Genomic DNA, 16,892 nt, shown 5'->3' on the forward strand with positions numbered 1-16,892 from the left:
GGCAAGTAACGCAGTAATGGAGGTGTAAACGAGGGTTTTGGTTGCAGAATCAGTCTCCCTAGGAGCACAAGAATAGGGTCATAATCCAAAAAACTCAAGACGAAAATAGCAAAGTGCAAAAGCGCAAAGAACAAGGAAGTCGAAGCTGTTGGATGAGCACATACATACTCCGTGGCCTTTACGCCTCGTATCGTTCCGTTACCGTCATGTGACATGAAATTGTCTCCAATCGCTTTCGCTCCGAATTTCGAATTTCGATTACTCTCTGACTCAAAGTATGCTTGTCAAGTCAATATGTCGAAGTATCTTGCGGCCTAGCCTTGGTCTGAAATTGTCACCTTTGCGAGGATTACATACCGGTAAGAACTGGGTTGGTTACTTTCTGGTCAATATATGCTAATTGTGAGGAAGCATCCGATTCTGCCTTGTCTCCAGCTCTTTTAACCAGAGCCCGCCTACTTGCAGCTGAACATACAAAGCTTGCGGAACGATTGGGAGAGTCATTTGACGCAAAAACTGCCAAGCGAGCCGGCGAACTGGCACCGGTTGCAAATATCTTGAAAGAATGGGTCAATGCCAACGATGTATGCGCCCTGACCTTTTGTGTTGGAGTTCTACTAATTACGCTAGTCTATCGTCGAACTTAACTCCCTATTGACCGATCCCAACACCGATGCTGAACTACGGTCTTTGGCAACAGAAGACCTCGAGAGCAGTCGTGATGCCTTGCCTTCGATATCAGACCGGCTGAAGAAGGCTCTCATTCCGCGACATCCATTTGCAGACCTTCCCTGCTTACTCGAAATCCGACCAGGTGCAGGCGGAGATGAAGCAGGCTTGTTCGCTTTTGAGATGTTACGGATGTACGTTGCTTTTTGCTCCCGAAGGGGCCTCCGTCCAACGATTTTGAAGCAGGACACAGAGGTCGGCCCGTCCGAAGACCGTCTCAGTGAAGCGGTAATTGAAATTGAAGCCAATGGTGCATACGATATATTACGGACTGAATCGGGGGTACACAGGGTGCAGAGAGTACCCGCAACCGAAACTAAGGGTCGCACCCATACCAGCGCCGTCAGCGTAATGGTCTTGCCGAGTTTCCCAGAGGACACCAGCGAGATGGATAATGCCTTGAACTTTGAAGATCCAAGTAGCGATTACTACATTGACCCACAAGAGGTGCGGGTTGAAAAGATGAGGGCTGGAGGTGCTGGTGGGCAACACGTCAACAAAACCGAGTCCGCCATTCGCCTGACCCATATCCCCACGAATACGGTTGTCTCCATGCAAGACGAACGGTCTCAGCAGGCTAATCGGAGGAAAGCGTGGCAGGTGCTACGGGCAAAGCTGGCCGAAGCCCGACAAGAAGCCCGCGAGCAAGAGCTTATGCAGCTCAGACGAGGTATACTTGGTGGTGTGGCCAAAATGGGTCGAGGTGATAAGATTCGAACCTACAATTTTGGTCAAAGTCGTTGTACTGACCATCGCACGGGGATCACGATCCACAATCTGGATGGTATTCTTGATGGCGGTGATGGTCTGGAGACTGTGATGGACAGTGTGCGGACCTGGATGGCTGATAGCGAAGTTGAGGCTATGGTGGCCGAGGATATGGCAAACGCGAAGAGTAAATAGCAGAGTCATTCTTCTTCTCTTCTTCTTTTTTTTTTTCATGTACAAAAGATACCATGTATACTATTAAGCCCGAGTCTATTGATGTTCTACAAATACTTTCTCTCCGGATCCAACATGTCCAGCCCATCCATAGCTTTCTCATACCTGTCCAATAGTTAGCAACTTTCATAGTATGACTTGGGTCGGTCACAAACATGGTGAACACAATTCCTCCACTCATGATCAATCTCGCAAGTCGTGGCATGGCGCCAGACCACAAAGTGAAGACACCTTCATCCTTGATGATTCTTGTTGCGCAAACAATGCTGTTCTTGTAATGCTTGCTAGCCTCAAGTGATTGCATTCTGATATCGTTAGCATTTTGTCTACCCATTAGCCCGTGGGGGTATTAACCTTGTCTTGACCGTGTCCAATGGTTGGGTCACGTAACTAATTCATGTTAGTTCGGATTTGTCTTTCCATCTTCTTTAGAGACCAAGTCTTACACGGTGATGAGCCCTGCGAGTCCACCAATTCCAAAGGTGGCTGCAGTGCCCAGCTTTTCGCCTGGCGCCGTATAGCCCTCTGCAAACTGCTTCAATGTTGTGTAGGCTGTGAATCGGGTGGCCGAGTTGGCGGCCTGTCTTGCTGTAGTGGGCACAAATCCTTGGAAGAAGCCCCTGACACCTCTTTCCTGGAAAATGATCTTGCTACCGTGCAAGAAACCACGCATCCGAGGGTTGGCAGACTTTCGGTCGTCGATCCTACAGTTTGGTCAGTTTAGAGTCAGCCAGGTATAGGACGGGAAACTTACAATTGAGTCTTGATGCTTTCAAAGGGGGTGACGGCGAAAAGGGACTCGGTGAATCCAGCACCAAATCCAGCAACAACCGTCCTTGGTCCTGAGATCTTGCCGTTCTCATCCTGAAGAACCGATTTTATGGCATCGAAAGCGACGAACCCTAGTATGTATTAGCGGCGCTCGGTATGCAATTGTGACAAGTAGACGCACGAATTCCAGCCTTGAGTGAGTTTCCAATAATCAGTGTCGTACATCCTGCATACCACTGGCTTCCAAATGGTGGCCATGGTAGCTTTTGTCCGGGGGTAAGCTGGCGATTGAGTTGTGTCCGGGTTTTCGCAACTGCATAGAATTAGCAATTATTGTTGTAGGGCATCCGACAGATCATACATTCGGCCGGGTATGTGATCGCTGTGGTATATATGATTAGCTAGCGGCCTGGTAGGGGAGTCATTGAGCTCTTTACCGATCTCCACGGCTCCGGCGGTGGACCCCGCAATGATGGAGCGAAGGGCGCTGGGCTATTTGTTGGTGAGCTTCAAGCTGGATCAATTATTGAGAGCAAAGAACAAACCTTAGCCTTTTGATCCTTATTCACCGTCGCCATTGTTTGGTTGGAGGAATTGCAGTCGAACCTCGGAGATCTAGCGATATACGGTCTTCGGTACGTGCCATTACCGCAATTGTTAGATTAGCCCTTTTACGCTCACTCATTTATATACATACATATATCGTATATCGTATATCGTATATCGTATATCGTATATTGTATATTGTATATATATATATATATTGTACGAAACAACAACTGTGGGGAATCAAGAAGAGAAACCTCCTGCATCCAATCTATGAACGGAAGGCCTCTTATAGAAGGCCAAAGCACTATCACAAGGCATCATGGGATTTCACAAGGCATCTATGGGATGGCCTCAACATATATATATATATATATATAAAGACTACCAGGTTAAAAAAAGCCCTATGTATTACAGAACGAATTGGAGGGATATTGTCAATTCACTAGCTGAATCTACCTAGATCCGTTAAGCAACTAGTGCTCCTCCTTTTTTTTTCCTTTTTTTATTTGTTTTTTTTTTCTGAGTGGGAGAGTGGTGTTCACCGTGTCTCTAACAACGGCAATCACACAAAGTGAATGTAGGCAGAAATGGGGTTAAGCATGGTAGAGTGGTGGGAGGACTCCAGGCTGCCAACAAAAGGTTGGTAAAGGGTGAGATCATCACTCGTTGCGTAGGGAAAATAAAAACAGAAGTCCCCCCTGGGACACATTCGCATGAGACGCTTATCCTGTGGAACGCCATTTGCCTTGCAAATCCCCGAAACACAGAATACAGCCTCGGAAAAACGAAGAGCGTAGGCGCCGAAGATGCATTTCCCTCAAGGATCCAACTCATTAGGATAAGGGACCGGAACGGAAAAGACATATGATACATTGCACTCCCGTATCATTATGACCGGATAATCAATGCCGGGATAGCCGGACAGGATCTTGAAGATAGAGCGGAATAGAATAAGAGAATCGAGGAAACCAAAGCGTAGCGATATGAAAGAAAAGGGTGATTCGGGCGTGGCTGGGCCTAAGAGATGGGCGCCTGGGGTTGACCTGGATTCGGTTGACCAAATGTAATCCGGTTGGCGTCATTTTGCGCCCCACGACGTTGGCCTTGTCCACGGCCACGGTAAGAGCCGCGTCCCCGATTATTGTAGTATTGGCCATGTTGCCCACCATGCTGTTGACCCTGCTGCTGGCCATGCTGTTGACCGTGTTGTTGAATTTGCGGTTGGCCATTGTGGTTGTTCCGACGAGGTTGACGGTCTCCATTCATGTTCACGGATCCAGCTCCAGTCTGGGGTGGAGGGTTGGAGATGGGCCGAGGGATGTTCTCGGGAGAATCATAGACATAAAGCTTCTTGTCAATATTCTGAGGAATGGGCTGGATTTCAGTGCCCAGTTCTTGCTCAATCTTGTACAGATTGAACCGATCCTCCCAGTTGATGAGGTTAATGGCGAGACCCAAGTGACCGAAACGACCCGAACGACCGATACGGTGAAGATAGGTCTCTGCGTTCTTCGGGAAATCAAAGTTGATCACAACGTTGACTGCTTGAATATCGATACCACGAGTCAGCAGGTCAGAGCAAACCAAATTGCGGCATACGCCATTGCGGAAGTCATGGAAGACTCGATTACGGTGCTGCTGAAGCATCCGAGCATGAGAGTAAAAGCACGAATAGCCGAGTTCGGTGATCTTTTTGGCCAGAAGCTCAACCCGGTTGGTTGAGTTGCAGAAAATGATCGACTGATTGATCTGAAGCTTGGAGAAAAGAGTGTTCAAGCAATGGACCTTTTGCTTCTCCTCAACGAAAGCATAGTACTGGGTGATACCGCGGAGGGTAAGTTCGTCCATAAGGTTGATCTCGTACGGGTTGCGCATGTGCTTATCCTTGAATGACTTGACAATCAAAGGGAAAGTGGCGCTGAAGAGCATGACCTGGCGATCCTTGGGGTGGAAGGACATAAGCTGCTCAATGACAGGAGTGAACTCGGGAGACAGCAATTTATCTGCCTCGTCCATCACGAACGTTGGGCATTCGGACAAGTCGGCCACACCTTTGCTAGCCAAATCCAGTACTCGTCCGGGCGTTCCCACCAGAATATGAACGGGGTCATTCAACCGGATAATGTCATCCATCAAACCAGTTCCACCGGTGGTGACCATGACATTGATACCCAGGTGTTTGCCTAGGGTCTTGCAGACCTGTGATGTCTGCAGTGCGAGCTCTCGTGTGGGGACCAGGATCAAGGCTTGGGTCTTTGTACTTTTGGGGTTGATGCGCTCGAGGGTGGGAATAACAAAGGCAGCGGTTTTTCCGGTACCGTTCTTAGCTCGGGCCAAGATATCTCTGCCTGTGAGGGCAACTGGTATCGTTTCTTCTTGGATAGGGGAGGGCTTTTCAAATCCAGCCTCAAAAATGCCCATCATAAGTTCACGTTTGATGTAGAAGTCCTCGAATTCGAGGCCTTTTGTGGCAGTGACATCCTATTCAGAGTTAATATTTCGTCATTGGCTGACACTAATGAAATACTCACCTCAGTTTGTGGGCGAGCATCTTTAGGGGGGGAGGTTCAATGTGTCCTGCAGTCTTTGCTCTGAGGTTGCTTCCCTGGTCAAGTCAGATTGATTTTTTTTTTTGCAGAAGCCCCAAAAAACACGCAATTGACTTACAGCTTAGTATTGCCGAGTTGTGCAGCAAGCGCGTCGGCCATTGTGACGATAAAGTGCTAAGGAGATGGGAAGCAAGTGACGTGACCGATTTTGTTTGCGATCAAGGTTATATGTGAAAGGGTGTGTGCGGAAGCTAGAAGAGGAATATTTTGGAAGAGGTTTCGAGGTGACGGCGATATGAGGAGAGGAGAGAGATGTTCACCGAAACCAATAAAGTCAGGTTGTAAGGGGACGGGGAGATTGGGTATTCAATGAAATGAAGCTTCTGTGTGGAACCAAGAAAGATCTCTGATACCAAAGCTGGGAGAGTTCACAGATAGGATAAAGAATGGTAGAAACCAGGTTTGTTGACAAGAGGAGGGAGAAAGAGGAAAAAAGAAAGGGTAGAGGTTGAGATTGTGATGGCGGGGAGCGAAGAGGTTTGAGGTAAAGAGTGAAGCCAAAACGTTCCACTGGTCACGGTCACGTGCCACTCCACTACTATTTACTATACGAATGAGAATACATTACAAGATATATAAGGATATAAGAATAAATTTCAAATAATCAAATAAACATGGCATTTCTTTAAAGGGTATTTCGCTGCAAATAAGATTAACCAACGGAGTTTCAGTGTCGGAAGCTTAGTGTCGTTTGGCCACGCTCTGGCTCTGCCAATTCCTTCACTCTGACATCTGCAGAAATGGTGATATCGGTCTTGCTACCAGGCGTGATCAGAATGAACTGTCGTCCGATAGATCTTCTAGCAGCAACCATCTAGAACAGTCAGCGAATATCCCAGAGGAAGGAGAAGTGCCACTTACAAGCATGTCAATCGCCATCTTTCGGTTGATATGATCCATATACACATCACTTTTTCAAAGTCAGCATTGTAACAAGTCAAAATGTTAAGAAAACTTACAATTCATCAAGACAACGGATTGGAGATCCCATAGCTTCCCAGAGAGACAACAACAGACAAACTTGCGAGAATGACTTTTCTCCACCGGACAGTGTCTTTGCACCTCTTCCAGTGCTATCATCTTTGGTAATATCCGGTTCAACCTAGACAGTAGTCAGCATTGATCGGTCCATTTCCCCGAGGTTCTGGTGAACAGTCTTACTTGTAAATCCAGAAGTTTGTTGGTATGGTCAGCCAGTAGCCGACCACGGAAACTTCTCTCACTCAAGAGGTAGGTGAATTGAGCTTTGGCTTGAGATGAGATATGGGATCTGAAGATTTCCCATCTCTTCTTACGGTTCTGGAGCGTATCTTTCAGGGCCTAAACAAAGGTTAGACCAGGCGAAACAAACGAAATAAACCAGCATATGTATAAAAAGAAGGGGTAATTACCTGACTCAGGGCCGAAAATTGTTCAAGTTGCTGCAAGGCTCGATCATAGGTTGCTGCAGTCCTTGTTGCCTCAGCAGCAATTTCCTCTCGAGAACTTCCCAACCTGTTGACTTGTCAGTTTTTGTGGCAAAAGGTAAGCTGCAAAGAGACATACTCCAAGTTGTAACGATCTAGATCACGGCTTAATTTATCAAGCTTCTTGTCGAGGCTGCCGGGTGTTTCTCCTTCGTCCACAGGAACTCGAGAAGAGACCAAGTTGGCCTTTTCATCGTATTCAATAACCCGTGCTTTCACCACTTCTTTTCTCGCCTCGATTGCAGCCTTGGTCTCTTTATCTTGGCCAATAAGTCGAACAGCCTCGTTCTTCTCGTCGAGGATTTTGGCTTGTTTCGTTTTCACAAGATTTAGCTCGCTTTCGGCAACTTGTAGTTTTTCCCGGAGGGTTCCGAGTTCAGAGTCTTTGGCGGATAGCTCCCGCCGAATTTCCTTGAGAGTCTGCAGCGTGGCTTTCATGGCTGCCTCGCTATCCTTGTATGATCCCTCATTGAGCTGCTTCTCATCTTCAGCTTCCTTCAATGCTGCCAGAAGGGCATCAATGCGGCCATCCTCGGCGTTCTCTTTGTCCAAGGCGTCTCTGAGTCCCTCGGCATGATCTTCCATTCGTTGCATTTGGATTTGCAGATCTTTCTCGGTTCTTACGTGTCGAGCTGATGCCTGTTTACAGGCCTCAACGCGTGACCGGGCAGTTACCAATGACTGTTCGATGTCCTTCTGTTGGCGTAGGAGGTCGGCAATAATGTCACGTTGTGCGCTAGAGCCATCAGCCAATGTCACGGGTCCCAATGAAGAGGGCGTACTTACTTGATTTGCAAGGCCACATCGGATTTCATGCGCGGGCCATCGGTCCACCCCATAACAGGAGCCTGACTCGGTTCTCCGGCTCGACTGTACGAAAGATGGAGTCCACGACGTCGATCTTTTGGATCAATAGAGTAGCAACGCTTAACGTTTATTGGTCTTGCACCGTCGAATAGTACAGCGGAGGCTTCGTTTACATCCTCGATCAACAGCATTTGCTCAATCCCATGATTGATGATCAGTTGTCGCCGCACTAATTCGTTGTCGATCTGAAAGGTCAGCGCATTTCATAAACCGTGGAAGGGATGAAGGTGGCTACCTGAAGTGTTCGTAACACAGTCTTGTATTGGGGGTCTGGTTCGTGTGCCGTGGTATCCAAATGGCCACCAGAGCCAATGAAGATTGGACAGTTGCTGTCGGGTCAGGTCAGCTTCAGTTCCAAACATGTACCTCCGGTCAAACTCACCACTGAACCCGCCGCATGATATCGAAGAGAAGTTTCATATCATTTTTGGACGAAACAATGAAGCTAGCAAGCGTGCCACCAAACACTCTTTCCAAAATAGACGACCACTTTGGTTCAAGCAGAGTGACATGGTGACCAATTGGGCCGACAGGGCGTGACTCCCATGATTGTTCTTGTTGAATGGCTTTGAGGAGTGCAGGCATTTTGGCATGGAAGCCGGATTGTCTCGATCCGCCTTCTCTAGTGAGATTCCGAAGTTGGTTCTCCGCTTGACCAATCTCGCGCTTTTTCTGTTCAAGCGGACCTTTTGCTTCTGTGAAATCTCTCTCGGCAGCTTCAGCATCTTCCCGTAGGCGAGCGGCACCTTGACGATGCTCTTCGTATTCCTTTTTGGCAGCAGAAGCGTCATTGGCGGCCTGTTCACACTCGGCTTGTTTTCGAGCGTAGCCACCGTCGCTCGCGTCAGCGAGGCGTTGATTCTCAGCGTCCACTTTTTGCTGGGTATCCTGAATTCTCGACTCGGCGGCTTTGAGGTATTCCCTAATCTGGCGTTGTTCTGCCTATACAAAACAGTCAGGGAAGGTATACCATGGTGAGTGGAAGGACGTACCTGTAGGTCATGCCGGCCGGCCATCTCAGCGTCCAATTTTTCCTTTATTTTATCTCTTTCATCCTGGGCCTCATTCACTGCCACGGCAGCTCGCCAGGAATGCTCACCCGCGGCTGTTTCCTCTCCGCGGCGACTCCATCAAAGGCAGCATCAAACCGAGTGAGGCGAGACTCGGCCTCAGCAATTTTCCGATCTGCCTCGGCGATTTGTTCGGTGAGTGAGATTTCCATCTGTCTTGTCAGTCAATTATCAAAGATGCGGTAAGGTGGGACTAACTCTTTCTTGCTCTTCAACTTGAGCCCAAGCCATTTGGCCTCGGATATTTCTGATCCGTCTTCGCAGAGAATCGTGCTGGTCAGAAATCTCGAGCTTTTTCTTGGCCAATTCCTTGCGATTTTGGAGGACCTGTACATCTTGGGTCGATGTTCGGAGCTTTTCCTCAATTGAGTCAAGGGATTCCTCCACTAGCCGGTAGTCGTTATCAAGCTGTTCCAACTGGACGCCTTTGACAAAGAATTTGTATTTCTCAGCTGGGCTTGATGTACTCAAGAACTGACGGGCCATATCTTGAGAAAGTACGTTCATAGGGTTTTCGATCTGTAGCGAAAAGTAGTCCGTGATAGCATCTAGGTCGCCCTTTTTAGTCGAGACGATGCGTCCATTCTCTGACTTGATCTTGAACCCGCTGGTGCCACTCCGGGAGAAATGACGCTCGACAATAATGGTTTTCCCAAAATCGTCTGACAAATAGGCACCGTCGCCTTGATTCTTGATGCGAACGATGATTGTGCTATTCTCCTTGCCCTCCTTGATAAAACTTTTAAGGCTTTGGCCACGATTTGTCGCAGAGGCTTTGCCACCTAGACAAAGGGTGATCGCTGTCAGGATCGCACTCTTGCCGCTGCCGTTCTTTCCAACGATAAAGTTGATCAGAGGACCCAGCTCAACGTAAAAGTGATCATGACACATGAAATTGTAGCACTCAACACGTTCGAGAATTCCATGTTCGGCGGGTACGTTGGCCTCGTCTATTAGATGCGAGTATTTTTCTTGTATGATCTGGGTCTGGCGGAGCTCTAACTCGTCCTCGTCGTCGAGTAGCGCATCGTCGTTGACGGCTAGAAGTGAATCGGCGACGTTGGTAACAGCGCTGGAAGAGGATGGATATTCCGAGTCCGTTGAGCTCTCTGAATTTGTCCTCTGTCGTTTCCTCTGTGACTGTTAGCTCAGCTTAAACTCATATTTGCTGGAATCGTACTGAAGAACTCATGACTGGCTGGTCGGACCCATCGCTTCCCTCGTCGGAGTCCGTAGGCGTCTGCATGCGCTTGCGGGATGGCATTTGGAAAAATAGTTATCAACCAAAGCCAGCGGCTAGCATCGCGAGCAGGCTCGTCAATCTTAGCTGATTGTCGCGGGTTTCGGCCACAAAAGACCCCCACGAACTGATAGTTCCGAGGTCGCGTCGCGTCCGCGTCAGATAGACTTAGTAATCAAATGGGCAAGCCCTGGAGTGGCCTGGAGCCCTTAAGACACTTAGGCACCTGAGTACTCTCGAGTGAAAATGTAGCCTTCAGCGTGGTTTTTTTTTTTGGGTTTTGGTGTTGAATTAGTGAGAAAGAATAAACTGACAGAGAATTCTAGAATTGAAATGATTTTGCTTTATGATGGAAATCGAGGGTGACAACGACATCAACTGTTTCTTTGTTCAGTGACCACATAGAGAATCCGACGCCAAAACTATAGACGAGTACAAATAGGCGGTACCTATTGCCTCGAACGATTTTTACATGTTCCGATAAGACGTAGATGGGTATCTTAGTTTGATTAATAGCTGATCGCTTGATCTACCGCCAGATTACACCTTCAACTAGAGGTACGCGAGTTGATTGCGCACCTTCTCTAGGGTATCAAAATTAGCCTGTAGAGTAGTGGCAAGGACACTTGGGGTCTTGATGTTGCTGTCGTTTGCCCATTCATCACACGAGTGACAAAGCTGCTGATGCGCAGCTGCAAATGCACTCTGCAACTCAGAAGTCCGAGTACACGACCGGCCTAGATCATTCATGTAATGAGTAGGGTCTTGTATGCATAATCGTTGCGCAACAAGAAAATTTCGCTTCGCCGCAGCGGTCCGCTTGGCGCTGATCAGAGAACGCTGGCCGCGCTGATGGGCAGGTTCATCAGCGTTGGAAGCTACAGGTAACATGTCTGCGCTGAAAAGTCCGGGAGGATCCACGGCGACGCCGACAGACTGGAGGTCAACTTGAGTGCCATAGAACTGCAGAAGAGCAAGGAACTGTTCGCCCAAGTTATTAGGCCCGGGAAACCGGCCATGGTTCATCTTCAAAAATGCCACGATGAGCATGGCTAGCGCATCAGGTCCAATGCTCGCCTGCGGTGAGCCAAAAAGACCACGTGCCTCTAGCAATGTGCGTGTTACTGCGTACAGAGGTCGTAGGGCAGGATATTCGGCCTGATAATCTTGCAGATACTCCGTGATGGCAGGGATACCCTCGCCACAATAGAATTGTAGCAACAGTCCAGTCGGCCGGTGGCGAGCGGATAGTGAAGGGTTTCGCTTGTCAGATAGTTTGACATGGTCGCTGAATGTATCGGTGTGCTGTAGAGCTCTTTGGACTTGACGCAGAAGGCGGATGTGGGCATCTTGGATCTGAGGCCGCGTGGGGCTTGGTCTTCGATCACGTTCTAGTGATCTAGGAAGGTCTTCATATGGTAGTATAAAGTCAAGATCCGAGTGTGCCAGTACAAGGCCCGTGCAATGCGATCCAATGACTCTTGGAGCATGTGGGACCACTGTTTTGAGAAGTGAGGCTACTTCCATCCTAAGCTTCTCTATGCGGGCTTGTTCCTGAGCTCTTGGGGTCAGGTATTGATCCAATGCTCGAATTTCTGCATCCAGAGTGATGTCGGCATTGGCGCGAGGCAGCTCCAAATTTCTCAGCCATGGACTCTGTGCCGGACGACCTGTTCCTGCAGGTTGAATCGCATCTTCTCCATATTGATTATTGAGTGATTGGTGAGATGATATATCCACATGACTTTTGCGTTTTTTCTGGCGTTTTCTAGATACCGGATCAGGAGTATCAGGGGAATATTCCGAGTTCGGTAGGACTGGTTCCGCAGGTGGTTGGTAACCGGCGCGATTCTCAGGTGGGATATCAGGCCGCCAGAGTCCCGGGGGATCTTCAATGGGGTAAATTTTGCGGATCAAACGAGTCCGATTTGTGGACCGATGGGCCTCTAGGGTCTTTCGGAGGCTGTTGGCAAAGACATCGGGAGTCTTGGCTGCCGCAACGGAGCTATGGAATGGGCGAAAGAGGTGAGAGGGACGGATGCGTAAAGGTAGGCTCGAAAGCTGCATAACAGTATTAGGGCATTTAAAGAGAGCAAAAGAGGACACCGGAGTGGATGTCACCATGCCGAGGATGCATGCAGCTTTCCAAGATTATTTCGCTCAACTTTATTCAAGATTGTATGCCTCAGGCAGATACAGCCATGTGACTCAATTGTATTTGCCGTTTTAACCAGTTCGGTCCAAATGTTTAATATCTACATCGATGTATACATATGTGTAGAATGATGTTCTACCTCTACCTGAGTACATTCAGACTCCAAATAATTTAATATAGATCAAAGAATACATAGAAGTACTTAAACAACTTACAATATACAATATAGAAAAGGAAAAAGAAATGCATACATGACGTAGCACTGAGGAAATATCCACAAATTCCCCTCCATACTCTTTCTATCTTCTTAAACCAGTTTCTATATTAATATTACCTATTTGAATTTGTGTCGAAAAAGATCTTTAAGGTGGTCTAATCGGCTTCCAGGTCATTCCCTTCGATAACTCTCGATAAGACTTCACTTCACCGCTTGCCCCTCCATCCTTACTATTTCCTGTTCCTCCTTTTCTTTACATATAGTCTATCTGTTTTCGATTTGATTATCTTTCTTACACAGTCCATGGCTTTCTTGCGATAGTCCATTTCCCCCGGACCTTGCTTATCGACTCAGTCCTAAACCCCCCGAGGTATGTACTCTTGTTCATCTTCCCCCCCCATTTCCCCAACCCACCGACGTCAAGGTTTCCCCCGGACCTTGGTGCATGTGACAATTGCAGCCTAACTATTGCAGGCTAATTGCAACACGTCGGATCTCATCCTCAATCTTCCCCATCATATAAGCGCTGCTCGGCTGCTCGTCATGTCCGAACCAGAGAGCCCCGCGCAGGTTCCCGATGACCAGCCAAACCCTGTCCTCGTTGGGCCTGGATTACGGGCCCTCAAGAATGAAGCATACACCCAAGCGACCAATTCGACACCTAGTCTGGAGAAGATGTCAAGCGAGGCCCCTTCCTACTTTGACAGTCTCCCCCGGGCCAAGGCCGTAACCACCGACCCGTCTGAGACCAAGTCCCAGCCGGTGCAGACTGCAGGGAGAGCCTCATCCGGCATGGATCTGTTGCGCCGCTTAAGCTTGACCTCGGACTCTCCCATGTCCCCTGAGACCGATCCACGCGTACAACACCCAGGACTTCGTTTGAGTGGCCGCCTCATCAGCGCCGCTTTCTGTATACCATACAAGCTCAACTTTCAATCGGGATCAGACTGGGTATGTACATAGTTCTATTTATTCTAGGAGATCGTGTTGGCTGACCGGATAACAGACGCTCAAGTCGCGCTCTGGTACTTCAGCGCTGTTCGATTCATTTGCACATCTCGCCTCGGATGAGACTTCTTGGTCACACACGTTGGTAGGCTGGACCGGGGAGGTCGAGCCTGCTGTGGACTTGAAATCACCCTTGCAGCAAATACATCCCAATTCTGCAGTCAAGGCACCCCTAACTCCCAGTAACCTTGTTGCTAACCAACAATTGAACAAGGCTGCTGCGCCTGTTCCCGTGGATGGAACCAAGAAGCCACCCGCACATCCATTGGTAGAGGGAATTAGTGTCACCCAACAGGACCGAGAACGACTCGATGAACAATTGAGCTCAGGTCGTCATGGTCGGGTATTGCCTGTGTGGTTGTCGGACGCATCAGAAGAACCAGAAGAGACTATTCTGCTGAAGGATCAAGGGAGATGGCGCCGTTACGCCGAACGTGAGCTATACCCTCTACTACACTATAAACAACATGGCCCGACAGATGGCCGGTCTGAGCGACGGTGGTGGGCCGACTATGTGCGCCTGAACCAGTTGTTTGCGGATCGCATCGTGGAGGAATATCAAGAAGGAGACGTGGTCTGGGTTCATGATTATCATTTGTTCCTTCTGCCCAGTCTGCTGCGGCAACGTATCCCGAATATCTACGTGGGATTCTTCTTACACTCGCCCTTTCCCAGCAGCGAATTTGTCCGGTGTCTTGCGAAGCGCAAGGAGATCCTAGAGGGAGTCCTGGGTGCCAACATGATTGGATTCCAAACATTTTCCTATTCTCGACACTTTACCTCGTGCTGCACACGGGTTTTGGGCTTTGAGTCTAACTCTGCTGGGGTTGATGCCTACGGGGCCCATGTTGCAGTGGATGTCTTCCCTATTGGCATCGACGCACGTTCGATTCAAAAAGCCGCCTTTGGGGCTCCCGATATTGAGAAGACCGTGTTGGGTATTCGCAAGCTCTATGCTGGAAAGAAAATCATCGTCGGCCGCGATCGGCTGGACAGTGTTCGCGGCGTCGCGCAGAAGCTGCAGGCATTCGAAATTTTCCTGGAGCGCTACCCGGAATGGCGTGACAAAGTTGTCCTCATCCAGGTGACGAGTCCAACTAGCGTGGAAGAAGAGAAGGAAGACCCAGACAACAAGATCGCTGGCCAAATATCCAACTTGGTTTCGACCATCAATGGAAGATTTGGCTCCTTGAGTTTCTCGCCCGTCCAGTACTATCCGCAATATTTGTCCCCGCGCGAGTACTTCGCTCTGTTGCGTGTAGCCGATGTCGGACTAATCACTACGGTGCGAGATGGCATGAACACAACGAGTCTGGAATATATTGTCTGTCAGCAGACCAACCACAGCCCTTTGATTCTTTCTGAATTCTCCGGTACTGCGGGCACCCTGCCCAGTGCCATCCACATCAACCCGTGGGATATGGTTGGAGTGGCTGGAGCGATCAATCAAGCATTGAATATGCCAGATGAGCAGCGAAAAGAGCAACACCTCAAGCTATACAAGCATGTGGTGACCAACACAGTTTCTATGTGGTCCAGGCAGTACCTCAATCGCCTACTGACCAACCTTTCATCCTTTGACCAATCGGTCGCTACGCCTGCACTCGATCGCGCAAAACTAATGAAGCAGTACCGCAAGGCTCGCCGACGGCTGTTCATGTTTGACTACGATGGCACATTGACGCCAATTGTCAAGGATCCCCAGGCTGCCATTCCTTCAGATCGGGTACTCCGTACTCTGAAGAGCCTATCAGCCGACCCACGAAATGCCGTGTGGATCATCAGTGGACGGGATCAGGCTTTCCTGGACGAGTGGATGGGCCATATCCCAGAACTTGGGCTGAGTGCCGAGCACGGTTGTTTTATCCGAAAGCCCGGATCTGAGGATTGGGAGAACCTGGCCGAGAGAAGCAATATGGGATGGCAGAAGGAAGTAGTTGAAGTTTTCCAACATTACACGGAGCGAACCCAGGGTTCATTCATTGAACGGAAACGGGTAGCATTAACCTGGCACTATCGTCGCGCAGACCCAGAGTACGGTGCGTTCCAGGCTCGCGAGTGTCGAAAGACTTTGGAGGACACTGTCGCCAAACGGTGGGATGTGGAAGTCATGGCAGGCAAAGCCAATCTAGAGGTCCGACCAACATTTGTGAACAAGGGGTTTATCGCCACGCGGTTGGTCGACGAATATGGCACGGCCCCAGGGAAGGCACCGGAGTTCATCCTATGCTTGGGTGACGACTTCACCGATGAAGGTAAAGAGTGATCACCCTCATTCATGCTGGAACTGTGAATTAACGCACAATTTAGATATGTTCCGAGCCCTCAAGAAGTTTGATCTACCACGCGACCACGTTTACTCAGTGACAGTGGGTGCCAGCTCGAAGCAAACTGATGCCAGCTGGCACTTATTGGAACCGGCCGACGTTATTGGATCAATTCAGATGCTTTTTAGCAGCGCCAACCAAGATCACTGAGACTTAAACAACACCTGGGACCAACAAACCCATGATTACCCGCCACAGCCAAGTATAGGAATTCGAGCTTGGCATCTGTTTCAGATTTGGCGTGTCAGAATTTATCACCACATGGTCTTGGAGGTTGTTTGGTCTATTACTAGAGGGGCCATTCGTCTCATATTAAGACATCCCGCACTGTTTCAAGGGTTTTTATACAAGCATTACCCTCCATTGTTTTAGCTTGTTTGACTCCGGTTTATGCTCTCTTTTACCCGATAAGACAGGTCCTTTGCCATCCGAGGTTTTGTATAGACTCACGTGTATGTACATGTTAGAAAGTTATTGAATTTTCCCCCGTTACAATCGTACAAGATCGACATTCTTATGTACATATGTACTTAGGTACATGTACTGTGGCTATCCGAGACCGCCGTTTTTTGCGGGGACCCCGGGATTGCGCCATCTCAAGTGTGGGGTTTGATATAAGATATATACTATGTAGTACATATATATATACGTAGGTAGGTATTAGAGGTTATACAGCCTAGAAAACGAGTCAACGAGAGAATAAAGAAAGATGGGAAATTGGATATATTGCAGCCCTATAGACCCTATACATACTCTATACCCTATCTAGGTACACTCTATGGTACCTTTGTAGTTATACTCTACTAAAAGACCAAGACATATAAAACCATGAGACTAATGAAATCATCAAATCACAGACATGCAAAATATAATATACAAGACAACCATAGACACATAAAAAGAAGACATGCTCACTCGGAAGTGGACCCATCTGTCATCGGA

At 48.5% G+C, this 16,892-nt stretch overlaps 7 protein-coding genes across 7 annotated transcripts; 2 read left to right on the forward strand and 5 right to left on the reverse strand.

The window, feature by feature from the left end:
• Positions 1-277: 277 nt before the first annotated feature.
• On the forward strand, positions 278-1,632 carry N7519_008816 (putative mitochondrial translation release factor (RF-1); the record flags this gene model as incomplete). The annotated part of the gene is made up of 3 exons (XM_057295589.1): positions 278-359; positions 412-584; positions 631-1,632. The coding sequence occupies 3 exons, from the start codon at positions 278-280 to the stop codon at positions 1,630-1,632; spliced, it is 1,257 nt and encodes a 418-aa protein (XP_057143471.1).
• Positions 1,633-1,718: 86 nt separating this feature from the next.
• N7519_008817 (putative mitochondrial tricarboxylate transporter (Ctp)) lies at positions 1,719-3,020 on the reverse strand (the record flags this gene model as incomplete). Its single annotated transcript, XM_057295590.1, has 9 exons — positions 1,719-1,776; positions 1,827-1,976; positions 2,026-2,061; positions 2,118-2,375; positions 2,426-2,573; positions 2,624-2,755; positions 2,804-2,824; positions 2,880-2,934; positions 2,988-3,020. The coding sequence occupies 9 exons, from the start codon at positions 3,018-3,020 to the stop codon at positions 1,719-1,721; spliced, it is 891 nt and encodes a 296-aa protein (XP_057143472.1).
• A 988-nt stretch (positions 3,021-4,008) lies between these two features.
• dhh1 (DExD/H-box ATP-dependent RNA helicase DHH1) lies at positions 4,009-5,412 on the reverse strand (the record flags this gene model as incomplete). The annotated part of the gene is made up of 1 exon (XM_057295591.1): positions 4,009-5,412. The coding sequence occupies one exon, from the start codon at positions 5,410-5,412 to the stop codon at positions 4,009-4,011; it is 1,404 nt and encodes a 467-aa protein (XP_057143473.1).
• An 855-nt stretch (positions 5,413-6,267) lies between these two features.
• Positions 6,268-8,949, reverse strand: N7519_008819 (DNA repair protein SMC6; the record flags this gene model as incomplete). The annotated part of the gene is made up of 10 exons (XM_057295592.1): positions 6,268-6,414; positions 6,462-6,510; positions 6,560-6,702; positions 6,762-6,920; positions 6,992-7,094; positions 7,146-7,802; positions 7,853-8,118; positions 8,169-8,262; positions 8,316-8,875; positions 8,926-8,949. The coding sequence occupies 10 exons, from the start codon at positions 8,947-8,949 to the stop codon at positions 6,268-6,270; spliced, it is 2,202 nt and encodes a 733-aa protein (XP_057143474.1).
• Positions 8,950-8,999: 50 nt separating this feature from the next.
• N7519_008820 (uncharacterized protein) lies at positions 9,000-10,267 on the reverse strand (the record flags this gene model as incomplete). Its single annotated transcript, XM_057295593.1, has 3 exons — positions 9,000-9,155; positions 9,220-10,125; positions 10,184-10,267. 3 exons carry the CDS (start codon positions 10,265-10,267, stop codon positions 9,000-9,002), a joined length of 1,146 nt encoding a protein of 381 aa, XP_057143475.1.
• A 528-nt stretch (positions 10,268-10,795) lies between these two features.
• N7519_008821 (uncharacterized protein) lies at positions 10,796-12,310 on the reverse strand (the record flags this gene model as incomplete). Its single annotated transcript, XM_057295594.1, has 1 exon — positions 10,796-12,310. The coding sequence occupies one exon, from the start codon at positions 12,308-12,310 to the stop codon at positions 10,796-10,798; it is 1,515 nt and encodes a 504-aa protein (XP_057143476.1).
• An 848-nt stretch (positions 12,311-13,158) lies between these two features.
• On the forward strand, positions 13,159-16,100 carry orlA (putative alpha,alpha-trehalose-phosphate synthase subunit Tps2; the record flags this gene model as incomplete). Its single annotated transcript, XM_057295595.1, has 3 exons — positions 13,159-13,566; positions 13,622-15,878; positions 15,934-16,100. 3 exons carry the CDS (start codon positions 13,159-13,161, stop codon positions 16,098-16,100), a joined length of 2,832 nt encoding a protein of 943 aa, XP_057143477.1.
• Positions 16,101-16,892: the final 792 nt, after the last annotated feature.

The sequence above is a fragment of the Penicillium mononematosum genome (genome assembly GCF_028829835.1).
Source record: "Penicillium mononematosum strain IBT 11891 chromosome Unknown utg000005l:1.0-9366267.0:1.0-9372171.0, whole genome shotgun sequence".
In the NCBI taxonomy this organism is placed as follows: Eukaryota; Fungi; Ascomycota; class Eurotiomycetes; order Eurotiales; family Aspergillaceae; genus Penicillium; species Penicillium mononematosum.